Below are 19760 nucleotides of genomic sequence, written 5' to 3'. Positions count from 1 at the left end.
TCTCTTGAGGCACTCAACTGGTACTGATTTTTGCATCTATTTTGATTCAACAGTTTAGTTTCGGAAGGCCATTGTCAATGAGCTCCAGACTATTCAAAAGGAAATAAAACATGTTTTAAAATAGAAAAACAAAGCAGTCTGACCATGAAAATATCTATATAATGAACCTGAAACTACATGAAGAATGTCATTAAAGAACCAGATTAAGTTTAGGATTCCCCCCACCCCCCACTCTTTAGCCCATGGTCAACACTTCAATTCTATATTTTAACTATTAAGAAATGGAGTGTTTGATATCCAACCTACAACCCACTAAGATGCATGAGGCTTCTTAGGGAAAGAGATTATCAAAACAATGGCACAAGGGACTACAGTACAGCTCCTTCTGGGCTCAAGAGGGAATAGAATTGTGTTCAATTATAAGTTCTACCTTGGGGCAGTGGGGAGTGGTAAATTTGGGTCTAGATTAAATAAGACAGCTGATTAATTAGCATCACCTGGACTAACACTCTAACAAGACACAGGATAACAGCACAAACACCTCTAAAATGCTTCACCAATAGTTCTAGTCTGGAAATTTTAACTCTGTCCGCCATCCTAAAACTTTGATGTCAATCTGGAACAGAAGATGGGAGGACAGACAGTAGAGGTCTACTCATGTCTTTGAAGAAAAATGACCACTATAGATAGGTTGAGGTGGCTCTTCGATAAATTATTCTAAAGGTAGAAGGGACTATTTTGAGTTTCAAGTCCCTCAAATACAATGGCATAAAATTCAGAACACAGACAAGCAGCGCTTGCAAAGAAAAGGATTTCCAGAAGCAAAGACTGAGTTTGTTTCTTTGTAATTTAAGGCTTAAGGGCCAGAAGCATAGAAGCACCATTGCTGATTTGAAAAAAAAATATGTTGAGGGTAGTAAGGTAGAAATTGTGAAGAGTGTTCAGTGGTGAACATGTGGGGGGGGGGGGTGTTACATGTTTCAAGTATTCACTGTACTCATATATTTATAGTCAGTTTTGTATCAAAAAAGATGGGGGTGGTTCAGGATCCTTATTATACAGTATAAATTAAGTCAAAGGGATATGATATTTCTCAAAGTGAATAGTTTTCAAACATTAATAATGTATGGATTTTAAAGAAAATGTCACAAAACCTCAGGGGAATACATGAGAATGCACGCTCATATTCTTAGACCAACCCCTGTTTGAGAAAAAGTAATCTGCCTCAGAAATTCTATGAATCTAAAGCATCACTATGAAAGAAATATATCTGGCAAGACAATCTTTTATTTCATCTATAAATGCAAACACAAAATTAACATGTTCCCATAGAATTTTGAAATTCCTCAAAACACATCTGTTTTAGGGACTGTGTATGGCTCCAAGTTTGGAAAACATTTTTCTAGTCTAAGATTTGACAGCTTGTGGTCTCAATTCAAACATGAAAAAAATAGCGTCCTGTGGCCTGGTTCATAAAACTCCTATTCTAAATTTCTTTTTAGATGGATTAGACATTCTATTCCAGCCTCTATTAAACATCCATTGTAGGTGCTTAACATAAATATATTAAGTGAATGAATGAATACATCCATACTAATGCATTTCACCCTAAGTCTGCTTTCATAGACTCTGCACACACAACGGTGACCTACTTATTTTGGAGAGGACCCCTCTCCATACCCCTGCTTTTCTTAGGAAAGGTTTTCTGAAGAAGTTTTCCTTGTCTTTGATTTGGGAAACTAATAGTCAAACCAATAGTTCAAATCAATTGCCAGTTCTCTGTAGGCAGGATATATAAAGCAGCCGGTAGAAAGTGGTAGATTGTCAACATACACATCAGAGAGATCTCACCTCCCTTGTGAGCAGACACAGGATATGAAGTAGGGACACCTTAAAGAAAGACTCTGGGTAGTTTGTATTGTAACATGGCTTATAGTGAAAGTACAACCTCTAACCCCCTTTTTAGGAGAAACAGGAAAGGGAATACAATCTATAAATAAATATTTTGAACTAAATAATACAATTCTTAACTCCATATAAAAAATTAAAAAACCCAGAGAATAGGTGTTCCCTGAGGATATAAACCAGTTTGTGAGATGATGACCAGTACTGCTCATGGATGAACCCAGAGTTTATGATCACCAGCAGATCACTTTCTCCGACAGTAAAGATATTGGTGAACTACATCCACGTCAAATCCTTAGTCACAAATTTTCCACAGTTTCCGCTAACCTATGCCACACTTATATTCAAGACCATTAAAGAGTTGAAGAAGAAGAAGAAAAAAAAAACACCCTACATACACTGGGAGTTATTTTGGATTAATTTCTAGAAGGTGGGCCATATTCCTCGTCTCCAAGGCCCGTTCCTTAGATGATTAAAATCAAACGTCAGAAACCAATGCTTAGCATTTGTTACTTAGAACATGAGGATACCCAAATGAAAGGCTAGTTTCCAGGTCTGAATCTAACAGCAGGATGAAAGTATGCTTCCATGTGGGACTGGGAAATTGCTGCATTGCGAATTTTCCTCCATATTTGCATCTTAGCACAGCTGCTAATGTGCTGGACAGAAGGGGCCACGTCGATTTTATATGCTCTGGCAGTGTATTTTCAGTAGTGTTCGGAAGTCTGCATGTTTACATAAACTATTTTGCTCTTTGTATATACCATGAACAATTATTGAAAAGGAAGGAAGGAGGGGAGAGAAGAAGATAGCGGAAGTTAGTCAAGAACTCTCAAATTCATTAATTATAACTTTCCCGCAACCAATAAAACAGGGCCTTCAAATCGTTTCTTTGTTTTAAGATAAATACTGTGGGTGTGTAGCTACCAAGGGGGGGTGGGGGTGGAAACGGAAGGAGAGAAGACACTCACCTAGTTCGGGTGCTTTGCTTAGCACAAATGCATAAGCCCAGAATTTGCTGACAGGTCCATTGTAAAAACTCTGGTCACAAACTGACTGCTTCAGGCCTTTGGTCATCAAAATGTACACCATATAAGCACCAGTTCGAAGAGCACCGAATATACTTCATAACGAAAAGAGAAAAGAAACAACATTCAGGAAAATAATTTCATTTCTGACATTACTCACACTTAGAAGACTGTCTGCAGTCGTGGGAAAGAGGTATAGATGACTCATAATCATTTGCATTTACCCAGAAGCATCTTAAAATGTTTTGTAAGCAAGAGCAACAAAACTTCTTCGCAGTGCTTTATTCTGAAAACCATACACAATGCCACTTATCCTTCATCAGCATACCCCAAAAAGGCCATGGACAAGGGGAATGGATCCAGGGCAGGCTCTCACGAGGAAGTCTAGTGACCTCTGTGTTTCAGCTTGAGGAGAACTATCCTTTGGGGAGGATATGGGCTTGGCTGAAAACTCTTGGAATCATCTCAAGTCTGTCCTATTGATGAGATTTTGGGGCTATGGCGAGGGGTCTGGAGCCGACGACCAAGAAAGAATTCTTGAAGACATCTTTGGTGCAAACAGGTGATTTTGTTGAAGCATGGGGGAAGGACTTGTGGGCAGAAAGAGCTGCCCCGGGACCATGAGGAGAGACTGGTTATATACCATGAAGTTGTGGGAGGTAAAGTCCAGTGGAAGTTTCCAATGAGATTTTCATATGCTAAAAAAGACTCACAGGATCCTGGAGGCCTAGCTATTGTCAAACTAAGGTTGTTTTTCCCTCTAGCAAAGCATTAGCATTATGACAGTAGGGAGTTCCTGGTGAAACCTTTTACTGCGCCTGCCTCAAGTATTTGTCAATGGGCTGCAGGTTATAAGGAGATTTACTTTTATCCGCCATTTCCTTCTGCCTTTGTTTCCCACATCACTATGTCCAATCATTTTCAAAGTCCCCAGCTCTATTGCTCGAGTATCTGTTTATTTCTCTCCGCCAACTCTTCCTTTACTTTTGGACTGGCCTCATCAATGTAGACCTCCATGGCATCTTTTTGGACCCCAGCAGCAGCCTTTAAACCACTACTATCATCGGTTACCCTTTTCCACTCTAATCTGTCTCACAGAAGCCAGAAGAAGGCTCGGCTCTACTGTCACCTCCTCCAGGAAGCCATTCAGGTTCACTCCTCTGAGCTCTCCATAACCACATACTAACACTGTTCAAACTCCGTCATGTGTTTGTCTCCACACAAGCATAGGTACTCAAAGACTGTTGAAAAACAAACCGACTTATGACATTTTTATTAAGGAGCCTTTAAGGAAACAGGAGAGCTCTGGAATGTGTTGAACTCAGTGAAGCAACCCGAGGTGTGAAACACCTTTGCAGCTGGAACAGACAGCCTCCGTTACAGACTGATCCCCCAGGCATATGTGCCAGACCATGCAGACCATACGCATGACAAAGCAAAGCTGGCAGACCATGTGGGGAGATGTGCTTGCCATCATTTTCCTGGCAGCATCCCCTTCAAAGGTCTAAGTCAGTTAGGAGATTAACCAGTGAACAACTGTTGAAGTGAGTAGCAGCCTCACCAGATTGGGAAATAGGAGCTTTCATTTCTCTTCAGAGGCACTATTGTTTATTCAGCATGTCTTAAGAGTTTGCTTCCGAATAAGTCATTGCTCTGGGCTACAGGGTCTATAAACAGGCATCTACCAACTAAAGGTCAGCTTTGCATAAAACCAATGTGAAGAAGTTGAATTCCTTGCAACTTTTTTTTTTTAAAACGTTTATTTATTTTTGAGAGAGCGAGAGATAGAGTGTGAGTGGGGGAGGGGCAGAGAGAGAGGGAGACCCAGAATCCGAAGCAGGCTGCAGGCTCCGAGCTGTCAGCACATGCCTGATGCGGGGCTCGAACTCACAAACTGTGAGATCATGACCTGAGCTGAAGTCAGACGCTCAACTGACTGAGCCACACAGGCTCCCCTGGCAACAGTTTATTGGGACTTCATAAGTAGCTTCTCTAAGGATATACTGCCTACATTAAATGGAGTTACTCTTTCCAACATATAAAATGATTCTGCTTAGGATTTATCTAATCCTTTAGTAGCTTCCCATTGCATACAGAATAAAACCCCCAAGCTTCTTAACACAATCTACAAGGCTGTGAATGTCCCTTTGTCCCCCATCTCTACCCTTCCCACCTGCCATTGTCTTCTGGGTGACTGTGAGCCAATTATTCCAGCGCTTTCTTATCCTTTCAGTTTCCTGCCTTAGGAACTTTGCCTAAGAAATGTCCTCTTAGGGAGCTTCTCTCCCTGTTCTTTCAAGGCTGTTCCTTCTCACTTTCTTATCTCAAAGAAATGTCCCCTCCTAGTGGAATGACCTATGTCTTTACAGTCAACAAACTGTCCTAATTTGGGTGTGGAGGATTGGATTTCATTGGTAAACTCAGGTAATGGAACTGTTTCTGTCTTACCTGAACTGATTTTTTATGTGTTGTCTTTACCTCACCAGATGACGGCTAAATTATGAGAAGTTGCCAAACCCCTTCCTCTTTCTCCATATTAAAAGAATCCTGATTTTGTTGTCTCTCCCAACTCATAATTCTCCCAAGAAAGTGACAGTATCTTCAATTTAGGAGTAAATCCTAATTACTTAAGCAAGTTTTAGCAATCCCATTTCCCTTCCCAGTGATTTGTTAGGGTGGGCATTGACCTACTTCCCACTTCTAGCCAACTGTGATGTGAAGACAGGGCTGGCAGGGGGCCTTTGGGGATAGGTTACTTGCTCTTTACTGTGAATTGCCTGGAATCATAGCAGCTACTTTCCAAACAGGAGGGAGCTACTGGGGAGACAAAAGTGCCTCTGAGAGGATGCCAAAGTATCCCTTCAAAATGTGAGGGAGCTGCAGGATTAACCAATGCCCCTACTGCAAGGCTTCTTGTTTTTGATAAAGCTTTCTTTCTTATTGTATAAGCCCTTTGGGGTTTTGCTTTCTATTACTTGCATCCCAGCAGACACAACACACCAGATCTGATTTTCGGTAGACCTTTGAACACTAGTTAACATTTCTGTGGCTATGTAATACATCTAAGTCAAGCTACAACTTACTACGTCAGTTATCTGCTTTCTATAAACCAGTGGGAGATACATCAATGACTGTTGCACAAGCCCAAAGCAGAGAAACACACAAGTGACATGCTTTCAACACGTTATCAGTCTCTGCTCATTAGTCCCTGGTCTAGGACTTTTCCGAACCTCAGCATATTGTCCAGAGCACATCCCTCCTGCTACCTCCGGCCCCCTGAACACAGCAAGCAGAGCCCCTCCTCTACTAGGTTGTGCGGCTAGACTCTGTACTTCACCCGTGATCAGAGCAGATCCGAGGACAAACTTCTGGAAAAGTCACTGTCCTCTCACCTTCTCGAGTCTCAAAAATCATGGTAGTTCATGTCCAATTTCTTAAGTATCGGCACGGTTTAATCTGTTCCTTCAACTGTTAAATATTTATTGGCAATGTCCTAGATGCCGAGGTGACACAAACCAGTAACTCTGGTGAGTGGTGGTGGTGGTGGCGGTCCTGGAAGACTTCAGAGGAGGTGGTATTTGACTTGGGGATAAATAGGTGTTCAAGCTTTGGGGGTCAGGGAAGCCGGAGGTCACCTCAGAGCACTGCAGAATTAAAAGTTTAGGTATCAGGATGTTGCCACAATATTGCTGGCAACGAGCGTATCGCACGTATTATTGTCCCATATCTGGGCCTAAGCCTCACTCCCTAAGCTCTGAACAATAAGGCTGACTCAGAACAGAGGACAGTGCATTTTTCAGGGAAACCGGCAGTGCCAGCCATCAGGCCCATGTGTCTGCGGGCAAAGGCACTTTGTTGTGATGTGACAATGCTCCTGCTGGGGAGCCGTCAGGGAGCCGCTTAGCCAATGGGATGATTGTTATCTGTGGGAAGCCAGTAGCTCTGCCCCTGGCACATCTCGGCCACAGTATACTTTGGAACCATGTGGCTCTTTAGTACAAGTGGGCACAAGGCCCTGTAATACATCAAAATATACTTTGGATCCGGAGACATTCTCCCCTCCCTAAGTTACGTCATCTCGAGAGACACTGTGATGTAAAAGACAAATATGCCACCCATGCTCCGCTATCCCCGGCCCTCGCGTCTACCAATGGCAGACATTCCTAATCAATCTTGACACTCTTTCTGGCCATGCCTGGACATGGCATCAACACTCTCAACCACTCTAACCCATTCCAACAGATGAGAGCCACAAATTCCAGGCACAGTGCTCTCACTTGCTAGTTTCATGGCTGGGTGACTTAATGTCTCTAAGTTTTTGTTTTCTGAAATGTTCTTATCTAACGTGCACATTAGTTCTATGAATTTTGTAGGACGATACAAGTAAGGTATTTAGTTAGCACACAGCCTCTGGTATAACTGAAAACAGTTTTTGTTATATTATTACTACTTTATTACTATTTATCATTGCTATTAATGCCACTTTACTTGGTCTGTTCTTCAGTTTGGAAAAGCACCTTTACCTGTCTAACCTCACTGTGTCAGGCAAAAGAGGTTAAAGCTAATTAGCCCTGAATGAAAGTCAAGAAAATACATATACAGAGAATTTGATTTGCACTGATGATTGTTCATATTATTAAGTGTTTTAGAGAAGGTGTTTATTGTTAAGTGTTTCATGAGCCAACTTTTCACAAAACAGGCGATAAGCAGCAAATTCAAAATAGGATGTGAAATCAGCATTTTCCATAGAACATCTTGAAGGAGAGACTGTTGGTATAGAGAAGCATCTGCTTCATGTAAAATTTATCTTTCAATCAAATGATAAAAGATTATTCTAAATCTAGGGCCTCAAACCGGCTGAGAGTCTGGGCCATTGTGTTTAATGAGGGCAGATTAGTGCTCTAGTACGTCTTTTTCCCAGCCGTAAGGTCACACTGGCATTTTTTAAAAGAAATACATAATTCTTTGTGTCAAGGTCCAATTTTGATTATAATAGTGAAGGGACTAGGAAAGAACTTCGTGAAAGGAGCGGTGGATGTTTCCACTCTCTTTCCGCTACATTAGGCACAACGGGGATCTGGGGGAAACCACAGCCCTGATTAGCTTAAGATGCTTCTCAAACAAATGTTCTAGATTCTTTGTCCAGAAGAAGTCTGTTTCTAAATTGTTAGCCATTTGCCATGGCACGAGGAGGTACCAAGAATGCTTATTGGACTATTAATTATGATACTCTGGGGGTAGAAAAGGGAACCGTCTCTACATACATTTCTGACTATTTTAAAGCAAGCATATATTAGATTGACAATAAAACAATTTGTTTAAATAGGCGCTTAGCTACAATTGCTATAATGAATAAACAATCACAGTTGTACTGGCGTGCAAAGCCTTACATAAACTTTTTAGTGTGAAGTTGAGATGTAACATTAATCCCTGATCAGTCAGCCCATGGATGGCATACTAGCATTGAGCCTGGTGGGAAAAACTGGGAGAGTACACATATGTATTTGGTCGGGATTCTTTGGATATATAATATGCTACATTAAACAGATGTTGAAACATTTAGAGTAAAAGTTTGGAAAACAAGTTCTCATTTTCAGGTTGTATTAGTTGTTTTCTTTTACAAGCATAAGAATTAGAGTCCTTTCTAAAGAAGTGTGAGAGACATGGCAAATTTTCTTTCAAACCCAGGCTCTTACCATGAGGCCTAATCATTTGTCAATCTTGAGAAAAGGGTGAATAACTCTGTATTCCAGCTTTCCAATTTTCCTGCCATCTGGAAGTCAAAGTGGAATAATCTCAGCAATAACCACAGAATTTCAGAATTCTGCCCTTGGTAGACAGACTCTTAGGTATAAATCATCAATCATCTTTTCAGTTATTTCACCGTGAATGTCAACGGTAGATAAACTCACTTTTACATTGTTCCCTCATTGGCCTTCGATTTAAATGAAAGGTATTTTGGAATCAAAACAAGGTTTCAGAGAGGTTTTTATTCTGAAGTGCCAGCCACCCAAGTCCCTCACCCTATTAACTCAATAACCAAAGGGGTAATTACTTTTAGGATTGGGCAATGAAATGTTTTAGTATACTTGTATCCTATAATAAGAAAAAGGGGGAAAAAAGGTGCGAGATTTTGTCAGTTGTCAAAACATGGCAACAGCTGATCTAACAGTAGTAACTCTATAAACATAGTAGAGGTCACTGATTTTCCTGATAACAAAAGTTGGAACTACCATTTGTCATAGACTCTGACAATTTTCAGAGTAGGAAGAATATTCAATGATCCCAGAATGGGTTAAAGTAAATTAACAACAACCAAAAAATCTACTCTAATGTCTTTAGACTCAGGAGGTGATACATGATTATGTGCTTACGGTATGGAATAATGGCATCTGAATGTCAGTATCATGTTTCTATTGACCAAGTGCAATCCAGCTTCTAAAACCTCTCTGAAGGAGAAGGCAGGCATCCTTAAATAGAGAATGTTTATTTTAGTTTAGCCTAGTATTTAGCCTGGGTTAAAAATGCACTTTTCAAAACTAACATAACAGATCATCAAGCATCAAGATGTGCATTTTTTCCCCAATAAACCAGCAGTTAAATGGGAATATACATCGTAACTTTTGATAATTTACTTCCCCTACTCCCCCACTAACAAGTCAGAGTACACAGTTTTATCTTTTACTGAGTGATCATTTCTAGGTTTGACTCATTTATCATGATTGGAATTTTTAATCAGACATCTCCATTACAAAGTCTTGAAAACAACTTGTAGACTGAAACACACGAGGCTAAAATTGCGTATTATATACGTCAAAACTGAAAACACATACATCTTATGTAATACTTCCACTGTTGGAAACAGAAGTTACCATTTAGGTAAACTTGCAAAATCTAAAAGTCTACTAATGCAAGAAAGGTAAAATAAATTACAATAGACACAATGTAACTATAAAGTATGCCAGGTACATCTGCCTTAGGTGCTGACAAGGAAAAGCTCCAATATACAGGATGATTAAGTGAAAAATATAAGGAACAGAACATTCCATGTGGTATGATCCAACTGGTGTACATCTAAAAAAGGTTGTAAGGTTACCTGTACATGTACTGATGGCTATAAAAATATTTATGGAAAAAACCCTTCAGCTGTTAGCAATGACTCTTATTAGAATTGTTTTACAATAGCCATGTAATGCTCTTTTAAAGAGGTTATTAGAAACCGGATTTTTTTTTTCAACGTTTATTTATTTTTGGGACAGAGAGAGACAGAGCATGAACGGGCGAGGGGCAGAGAGAGAGAGACACAGAATCGGAAACAGGCTCCAGGCTCTGAGCCATCAGCCCAGAGCCCGACGCGGGGCTCGAACTCACGGACCGCGAGATCGTGACCTGGCTGAAGTCGGACGCTTAACCGACTGCGCCACCCAGGCGCCCCAGAAACCTGATTTTTAATGTCTATTTCTAACATTTATAATCTGATGCTAAATAATCCTTGGGATTTTTTTCTTAATAAGAAAGGATACATTAAAAGTCTAAATGTTACTTAGATAATGACCATTTTACTTTCCATATATCAGATATGTTAATTTTCTTAAGTTTTTATTTATTTATTGAGAGAAAGAGAATGCAAGCAGGGGAAGGGCAGAGAGAGAGAGAGAGAGAGAGAGAGAGAGAGAATTCCAAGCAGGCTCCACTCTGCCAACATGGAGCCCGATGCAGGGCTCGAAACTATTAACCATGAGATCATGACCTGAGTTGAGATCAAGAGACAGACGCTTAATCAACTGAACCACCCAGGCACCTTGAGATCAGACACGTTAGATGGAGTTTTTAGTCTAAAGGGGAATCACATAGCCAACAATCATCATGAAAAAGACCAGAAATAAATCATTTCAAACTTAGGTACATGTTAAGACAGAAAAGTACCGAGTAGAAAAGCAGAGCCTACTTTAGAATAGGAAGGGGAGGATAGATAAGGTCTCTTTGGAAAACTATCATTTAAGCCCTGAACATGGAATAGTTTCTACTGCATTTCTTGCAATGGTACCTAACTGTTAAATAGTAACACAGATAATGATATTCATGAATCCTAATTAAAGTTACATGTTGCAGCATGGAATCTACTGGAGCTGAAGGTTTCGTGGAAGAAGCTGTAGGTGCAGAAAGTCTTGCAGTACAGGGAAGGTATCTTAGCGGGTAATATGGTTCCCTGACAGACAGACGGTGGGCATATACTCTGTGATGCTCTCTCCACTCACCACAGATCCCCCTGATAAGCCAGAAAACTTCAGTCTCAAACACACGTTCTTATTCAGTGTTTGGTAGGATGGGTTGACTTCAAGTCACTTCCTGATGTACCAGTTTATTCTCTTAACTTGTAAATCTAAGCCTTAAAAAAGGAAAAAGCCTTACGAGGTCTGAATATTGCTTAGAAAGTAGTGTGGGGCACAGTCCATGCATCTGAAATATGCAATGTGGATATAATACAACACACTGGCTCCAGGTATCTGACAAGGCAAAGAAATGCTGGCTCAAGTTTAAAAAAATAACCTTAAAATAGCCTGGCAGAGTGGGAGTAAGGATGGGTAGGGAGATTAAAAGAAATATTAATAATAAGGGCAATTGGTACCATGATAGATCTCAATTAGAATTTCCCCAAAGAAATGCAATACCTGGCTACAGAACTTATAACATTTTACTTTTAATTTGAAATTTCAAGATTGCACAGTGTGCCATAAAAGACAGGATTTTTTTTTTTTTACTTTTATTTGAGCTACTGTTATTATGCTGTAATCTGAGATATAGGAATTTATTTCATCTCCTTAGAACAACTTAGCCCCTTCGGGGCCCGAGTGGAAGGCAGTCACTGCCTAATATCACCCTGATTCTCAGACCACAGTGCCAGCTTCAATTCTTGCTGACAAGTACTTGACTTTGTGCAAGCATTGTGCTAGACGCTGGCACAATATTACGCATTTGAAGAACTTTATTGAGCTCCTCCATTATAAAATTTTATTTTTACAACTTCATGAAGCACCATTATCCTGGTTATAGAGATAAAGACATGTGTATGGGGAGGGCAGGGGACCGGCCCAAGGTCACCCGGTTACTAAGTACCAGAATCCTCTGACTGTATCTCCAGTGCTTTTGCCTTTTACCCAGTGCTGATCCCAAACTCCCTACCTACCAGGCTTTCTTAGCTTACTGGTTTTTAGCCTGATTGGACATTACAATCACCGAGAAGGTCTAAAACAATTCTGATGTCTAGGACCCATCCCCAAGAACTGATTCCGAATCTTGAACATGGAAGCATGAAGGACTCTGGTTTAGGGACTCAGTCTGGAGTCTGGAGTCTTCACCCTCCAAGATGCCTTCCTGTCTGTGCCTCTCCCCTACCCATAATTCCTACCTCATGAACCTTTGGATGAAGCAAGTTACCTATCTATGCATCAATGTTGTGCTAGATGAGAACACTTGACCCTGAATTTTAAGCCTTAGAGCTCTGCTAAATTCTACAGAATTAATGTCTTTTGATTGGTACACTTTCTGCTTTTGCCTTATCTTCTTTATTCAGCTACTGATGGGATCTTATCTAAGGTACTCTGGAGCAAGTGGAGACTGGCCCACAATTTTCAAAGAACAATGTGCTGATTTCTGGACTTTCACAATGGGAACAAAGAGATAAAGTGCTACCATTAGTGACCCCAATTAAGCACAGCAGAAAATTAAAATAGGGGAGTTGTATGAACTCAAAAGAACCTAAAGATAAAGGTGGGCAGTAGTAAAGATTAATGTTGAAGCCAAAAAACTCACCAAGATCACATAAAGTGATTAGTCATCTTGTTTCTACAAAAAATGTTGTTGCTTTGAGAAAACTCTTAATCAAATTACTAGGACAGTGATGATTTCAGTGCTAAGACTAATAGCATTGGCCCACTCACTCCGCTGCACAGTCTTAACTAGGTTTCATAGCCACATGAGGAAACCAAACTTCTTTTTTTCTGAGGGATGATTAATGAAAATTTCATTGGAAGAGTACTTGAATCATGATATATAACATTTTCTGTTGTGAAAAGAATGGAAATCTTTTTAAAAACAAGAGTCCAGAAGCCCTGAAGGGAGAGCTCTCATACACCCTATGGGAAGAAGCATTCCTTGAAATCCCCAACAGGAAGAAGCTTAATTTACATACTCCAGCAGGAGTGAGGAAGAATTTTTCTGGTCTAGCAACAGCCCAGCAATGAGAAACCACCACACTCAGTCAATGAGAAGCCATAACAGCCCCTCCCAGCTTTCTCCTTTCCCCTTTAAGAGTAAGCCCTCCCCTCTGCTCTCTGGACTTGCCAGGGTTGGCTTGTCCTGAACTGCAATTCTCTGCTATTCCTAAATAAACTCATTTTGCTGGTAAAATAGCTGGCTCTTTTATTTAAGGTCAACATTGTAAAAACAGTCTCCCCCACTCCCACCCAACCCCCAGACTAAAACAAAATAAAAGGAAGGGAGGGAGAAAAGAAACAAAGAGAGAGAGAAGAGAGAGAGAAAGTTATTATGACTCTGTTTTCCACATCCTTAAATTTAGGGACTGGGAATGTCCTTCAGGATTCCAGCCCTAAACTTGTGTGAGTTCAAAAAGAGAGGAAACATATATGAGAAGTTGCGGCTCTTTATATGCCCCATTTATTCCTTTGGGCTTATGGCTCTAAAACCCATCAGATGAATTTTTATAACCTTTTTAAGCAGCACACTGGTTTTTTTCTAGAATTTTCATAGTCGTTCACAGTAATTGAAGAATCCTAATCACAATACCAAAGAAAGTAAATTTAAATAATATTCATTTCACAAATATTTATTAAGTACAAATACCTACTAGGTGATAGGCCCTGAGCCAAGTCTCACTCTTATCAAAAAGAGTTTAGTTTTTAAAGAGATCACTCAAATACCACCACTGGAAAGAGATGGTAGGAGAGAAAAGATATTCCTTTCTAAATCTGCTTTTGATAGGGTTATACAGACCTCAAGGGAAATTTCTGAGGAATTTTCCAGAGAATTACAGGGCCTGAAACATCTGGTGAGCTCTTTGTCAGGTGAACTTTATGTGATAAGGGCTCTGAGAGTCAGCCTCCCCATCACCCCAGTCTTTTTTGCATCAGAAATATGGTAGTTCTCAAATGAGATCAATTAACCACCAGCATCAAGAATTAGAGGGGTTGGGGCACGTGGGTGGCTCAGTCGGTTAAGCGTCTGACTTCGGGTTGGGTCACATGGTCTCAAGGTTCGAGAGTTCAAGCTCTGCATCGGGCTCTGTGCTGACGGTTCAGAGCCTGGAGCCTGCTTTGGATTCTGTGTCTCCCTCTCTCTCTGCCCCCTCCCCTGCTCATGTTCTGTCTTTCTCTCTCTCAAAAATAAATAAACATTAAAAAAAAAAAAAGAAATTAGAGGGGTTGGACAGATAGACAGATATGGACTGAAGCTCTTCAATGATAACTACTGACTTGCTAGAGTGCCTCATTTTTAGCAACTGGGCAGTGATCTCAGAACCTTAACTCTGCTGGCTAAAAAAGTGGTCGCTGTAAAAATCCTTTGTACTGGTAATCCTAGGAATCAATGGGGATTTAACTTCCAGGTGCAACTCAACTTTAAACTCTTCAACTGCAAAGTTGGAGCCCACATTGGTCACTCTTGAGATATGTCACGTTAGCAGTGACTGCGTTGCAGAGTTCACGTGCTCCCCCAAAAGAAACCCCAGCAAGAAACCTTCAGCAGCACTTAACAGTCCCTGAAATTGTGGTCAGTTCAGAACCTCCCATCCTAAAATTATCAACATACTGGAATGGCTACCCTGACATTTGTGAACATCCAAATGGTCTGTTCTGAACTCCTCACACCCCCACCTCATGAACTTACTTTTGCCCAAAGAAGCCCGAGAATTTCCCCTCTCCTGCATCTTAACACCCAAACCAAAGCCTCCACAGTCCTGCACGACTAGGCAACAGGATCTCACGGGCCCAATTTAATTGCAAAATGATTTTAAAAACAAAAATCATAGTATAGAGAAGCACATTTTTATCCATTTGTGTATACTAGGTCTAATTAAAGAGGAAAAATTCACTTTGTTCCTTAATTTTTCTACAGATCTTGGCTTGCTTCCTATTTCCATTTTTCGTATTAATCCAAATTTTTCAGTAGAGAATTCAAACAGGACAAGTTTGTATCTACTAGCAGCAAAAAGTGAAAATGACCAAAGTGGCTGCTTTTATTTAACATGCCTATGAAAAGTTTTATACATAAAATTTCACCTGTCTTGATCCGAATAAATAAGACCTGCACATCCCTCAATAAGACTATTTACGTAGTAAGGACTTAATAAAATGTTAATCACTAAGAAAATATAAGAGCTATTGAGATTTAATACACATGAAAATATGTCTAAAAACTATGGCATTGTCTACAAGTTTAAGGTATTATCAGAAAGGCTGCCTGGCATTAGGGCAAAGAAAATCTGAGACCAGATTCTTAATCTTGTCTTCTTCACCTATTGAGTGCTTTAGAGGATGTGTCATAAATCTTCTCCCTTCCCTTATAAAATGGAGGTGACACTCTCTAATATTCTGCCTATATCACAAGTTGTGGCAAGGATCACAACTGCTGATGGATGTTAAAAATCACTGAGTTGACAGTAAAACATTCCTATTGATACCACTACTATCATCAATGAATCTTTTCCTGACTACATCATTCTCATTTATAATCTCTAATTTCTGTCTAAGCACATACGCTTGTAGTAACTGGGTTCTGTGAACTTTTAAGGGCTAGGAACAGGCTTAAATTGCCCTTACCTATTCTGTTTATTTTGTGCTTTTCTTTCTTCCTCACACACAAAAACATCTTTTAAGGTCAATCTGTTAGATTTTAATGACAATATTTTGGTAACATTCAAGAAAAGACATCTACGTACACATTTGTCTCTTGGTAAGAAATCGTATCTGACTACTAACAGATTAACAGTTGAAAACAACAATGCTACCAAAATCAATACGGAGAGCATTAAAGCTCAGATCCCTTGTTTTAATACTGGAAAAACTTTCAAGCCCATTCAGCTTCTTGGTTGGGACCACAGGTTTATGGAAATATTTTCATCTCTTATGTTTCTATAACACATGTGCCACTGACCTCATAGAAGCTGATAGCTGGTACATTTTGCACCTGGATTGACTTGACATTCAATCACTCCTATCCTAGGAGTATTTCCTTTCTTTCCACAGAGGAATTTCATTTTTTAACCCTCAAGGCAGAAAAAGCTTAAAATGGCATTAAGTATGTTTTCACAAATTACCTTAAAGGTCTTTGGTATATTAGACAGTAGTATCTGTGAATTACCAAATGGCCCTCAGGCACCTATAAATAATAGGAACTCAATGGATGTTTCTGTGCTATGACATTTATGATTATCATGATTGGGTAATACAAACACAGGCTTTAAAAAGTTGAGACACCATGCTTGTTTTCTTTTACTTCACAGATCCTCAGGCTATTGGAGTTTCCAAATGGCCTTATCATGCATACCTGAACTCCTAAGATCCTGTAAATTTTCTCAGGGAGAAGGTCTTCTCACTTCATTATTGCAAGTGAGTGTGGAGAAACAAGGGGGAACTCCTTCCACTTCTGTCCCTTCACCTCCCAGCCATCCCAGCAAATAAGATGGTGCCCCTGAGGTTTTAGAGTTTTTCTCTCTTCTGGAGGAAAAGCCCGCTTCCATCTGATATTTGAGAAGAGAAATAAAAGATATAGCCAAGAGCACAAGTGGAAAGTTGGTGGTTTGTGTTTGGCATTTCTGGTCTCACCTGCTGGCCTTCTCCCTTCCTGTTACTCCTTTCCTTTCCTGTAACCTGTGGCCCTTCAAAACTTTGAGTTTCAAAATACAGGTTCTTTTGCTTCTCCTTTTCTATAGGAAATTCACCTACTTTCTCAATTAGATGTTAGAAGACAATGTGATTGGAGGAGAGAATGAATGAAACTCTCTTACTCTTTCTGGGGAGTTAGAGAAATTTTCAACTGATAGAATTGCAGATAGTCCCAGTCTGAAGAATTCCAGACAGGGAAGGGGTAGGGATTTTCATTCATTCATTCATTCATTCATTCATTCATTCATTCATTCAACCAATTCTTTCTTGAGTGTTTTGTATGTGCCAGGTACTATTTTGGGTGAGGGAGAGGCCTAAAATTTTAGGACCTGGATAATTTTAAAAAGAATATGGATAAGTCATTAGGTACTGGAATATAAGAGTAAACTCAACAGATAGGTCTTGCATTTCTTAGTGTTTACATTTTAAAGCAGGGACAGATATAGTACATCAGGAAACATATAATATGCTGGGTGATGGGGGCACCTGGGTGGCTCAGTTGGTTAAGCATCTGACTCTTGATCTCAGCTCAGGTCATGCTCTCATAGCTCATGAGCTTGAGCCCAGCGTGGGGCTCTGTGCCAACAGAGCAGAGCCTGCTTGAGATTCTCTTTCTCTCCGTCTCCTCCACTCATGTTTTTTTTCCTCTATCTCTCTCAAAATAGATAAACAGACTTAAAAAAAAATAATATGCCAGGTGATGGTAAGAAAGATTAGGATGGCTGGCTGTGAATTGGGCTTGATGTTTTATTATTTCTATATATTCCATATTATTTCCATATATACAGATGGACGCCTCAGTAATATGGTTACATCTAAACAAAGAGCTGAAGGAAGTAATGGAGTGAACCCCACAGTTGTCCTCCACCCCATGACGTTGACCTTAGCCTTCCACTGAATCCCTATGTCAAGCTGTAGCCTATTCCTTTGTCTCCTGGAGCTGGATCTGTGACAGACCCATACATTACTCAAAGCTTTGTGCTCATGAGTTCTGTCTCCGATGGACTAGGATGGAACCACTAAGCCAAAACCTCACCCAGTCCAATTTTTATGACTCTGGAAGCATGTTTACCTAATTCAAGAGTACTGGAAGGGGACTTAGATGTCTCAAGTCCAGACTCCTATACTTTGAGCAATCACTTCAACACCAATTAGGTGGGTTTCCCAGTTAATGACTTTTAAAATATTGGAACCAAAGACAAACCAAAAAGTCCAAATGGAAGCAACATATGCCTTTGACAAAAACACAAAAATTACTTTCTGAAATAAACTGGGTTCCAACAGTGAAGAGATGACAGAATGAGCTCTAACTTGATCAAAATTATTGGAGGTGTAGTGGTGTTGTGTGAGATGGTAATACAGGATAAGCAGATTAGGAAACTGAGCAAGCGTATAGCAGTCACACTACATATCAGCACAAACAGACCTCAAGAAATTGCCTGATAATGACTCAGAATATGAAGGTATACATTGAATTTGTTTATAAGTAAAAATGAGGAATTAGTGATGAGGACTTAAGAAATGAGAGACACACATTAGTGCAGTGTCTTGGGACAAAAACGCAATGAAGTATAAGAGGATAAGGATGAAATCAGAACTATTCTCTGTAATTTATTATATATAACTATATATGATAAGCTGTCAAATGTGTTCATTATAGAATCATAATGGGCTCATTATGGCCATCATTCACAAACCTCTTTAGCAGCTCCTTAGAAATATTCAATTAAGGAACCCCTTCAGGTATTATTACATGTAAATATCTGAACCAGTAAACTTTACTTGACCATTGAGACAAGAATCTGGTGCCTAACGAGCAAAATTAGAGAGACAGACAACTTTTTAATAAAACTGATCTCATCAGATTGTTTCTATCTGGGTTTATTATTCATTTAAAAAATTTATTCCAGCTATGGATACTACTTTTATTATTCCTCACAGTGTGGATGCTCCTGAGATCTGCTGACAAATGCACAGAAGGAGAAAAAAAGTGATGATTTCAGAGATTTAATTCATCCAGACAGTTGGTTTATTGTAAAAGAAGAAACTATGAAGCCACCTACTAGAATTGCTAAAATTAAGAAAAACTGACACTAGCAAGTGTTGGTGAGGATAGGGAGGAACTGGAATTTTCATATGCTCATGGTGGAAGTGTATATTCGTACAAATTTACTAAAACTAAGCAGTATGACTGATCACACTAAAGACAAGCGTAAAAATGTTCACAGTTGAATTACTCATATCTCCAAAGTAGAAACAACCCAAATGTGTATCTACAATAGTGAAATAAAACGAACAAATGAAGTACAGTAATGAGGACAAAGGAAAAATTGCTATATGCAAAAACATAAGTAATTCTCACAAATACAGTGCTAAACTGAAGAATCCAGACACAGAAGAGTATATATTGTATATTGTTCAAGTGACGTTCAAATATAAGTGAAACTAATCTGATAGAAGTGAGATTAGCAGTTACTTTCGAGGAGACAAAATTGGGAAGGAGCACAGACAGGAGGCTTCTGAGGTGCTGAGAATTTTCTCTATCTTGATCTGGATGGAGATTACACAAGTGAGTTAACTTTGTTTAAAAAACAATCATTGTTTTGAATCATCATTATTTCCTTGGGATAGATTCTCAGCAGTGGAATGACTGAGTTAAAGGGCTGGTTAAGAACTTTTCCATAAAACTCTGTCAGATCATGTTGAGAGTGAGGCATGATGGGACATTCAAAGAAGAAAATGCAGACTGATATGAAACAGGGACTCGAGAAATTTGGCAAATCTTATGTGTATATGAGTGGAGGGATGTAGCGTGGGAGACGCTAGAGCCACAGAGACATTTTGCTCATAGGAAATCATAGCACAACTATGCGATCCTATTTTGGGGCTTTCTTTGCTTCTCACAGCTCTGTGGATACGGCATTAG

At 39.7% G+C, this 19760-nt stretch overlaps 1 protein-coding gene across 4 annotated transcripts in view; it reads right to left on the bottom strand.

Moving 5' to 3' along the window:
• The window catches only part of ELOVL6 (ELOVL fatty acid elongase 6), a 144474-nt gene that overhangs the window by 7144 nt on the left and 117570 nt on the right, over positions 1 to 19760 (bottom strand). For all 4 annotated transcript variants that reach the window (XM_027062558.2, XM_053217064.1, XM_015081859.3 and 1 more), the window contains one exon: positions 2877 to 3028. In XM_027062558.2, the coding sequence (XP_026918359.1) occupies positions 2877 to 3028 (152 nt within the window). The remainder of the gene's footprint in view (positions 1 to 2876; positions 3029 to 19760) is intronic.

This window comes from Acinonyx jubatus, chromosome B1, assembly GCF_027475565.1.
Source record: "Acinonyx jubatus isolate Ajub_Pintada_27869175 chromosome B1, VMU_Ajub_asm_v1.0, whole genome shotgun sequence".
NCBI classification, from domain to species: domain Eukaryota; kingdom Metazoa; phylum Chordata; class Mammalia; order Carnivora; family Felidae; genus Acinonyx; species Acinonyx jubatus.
Note: the sequence above shows the minus strand (reverse complement) of the source record. Positions and strands in the feature narration are given on the sequence as shown.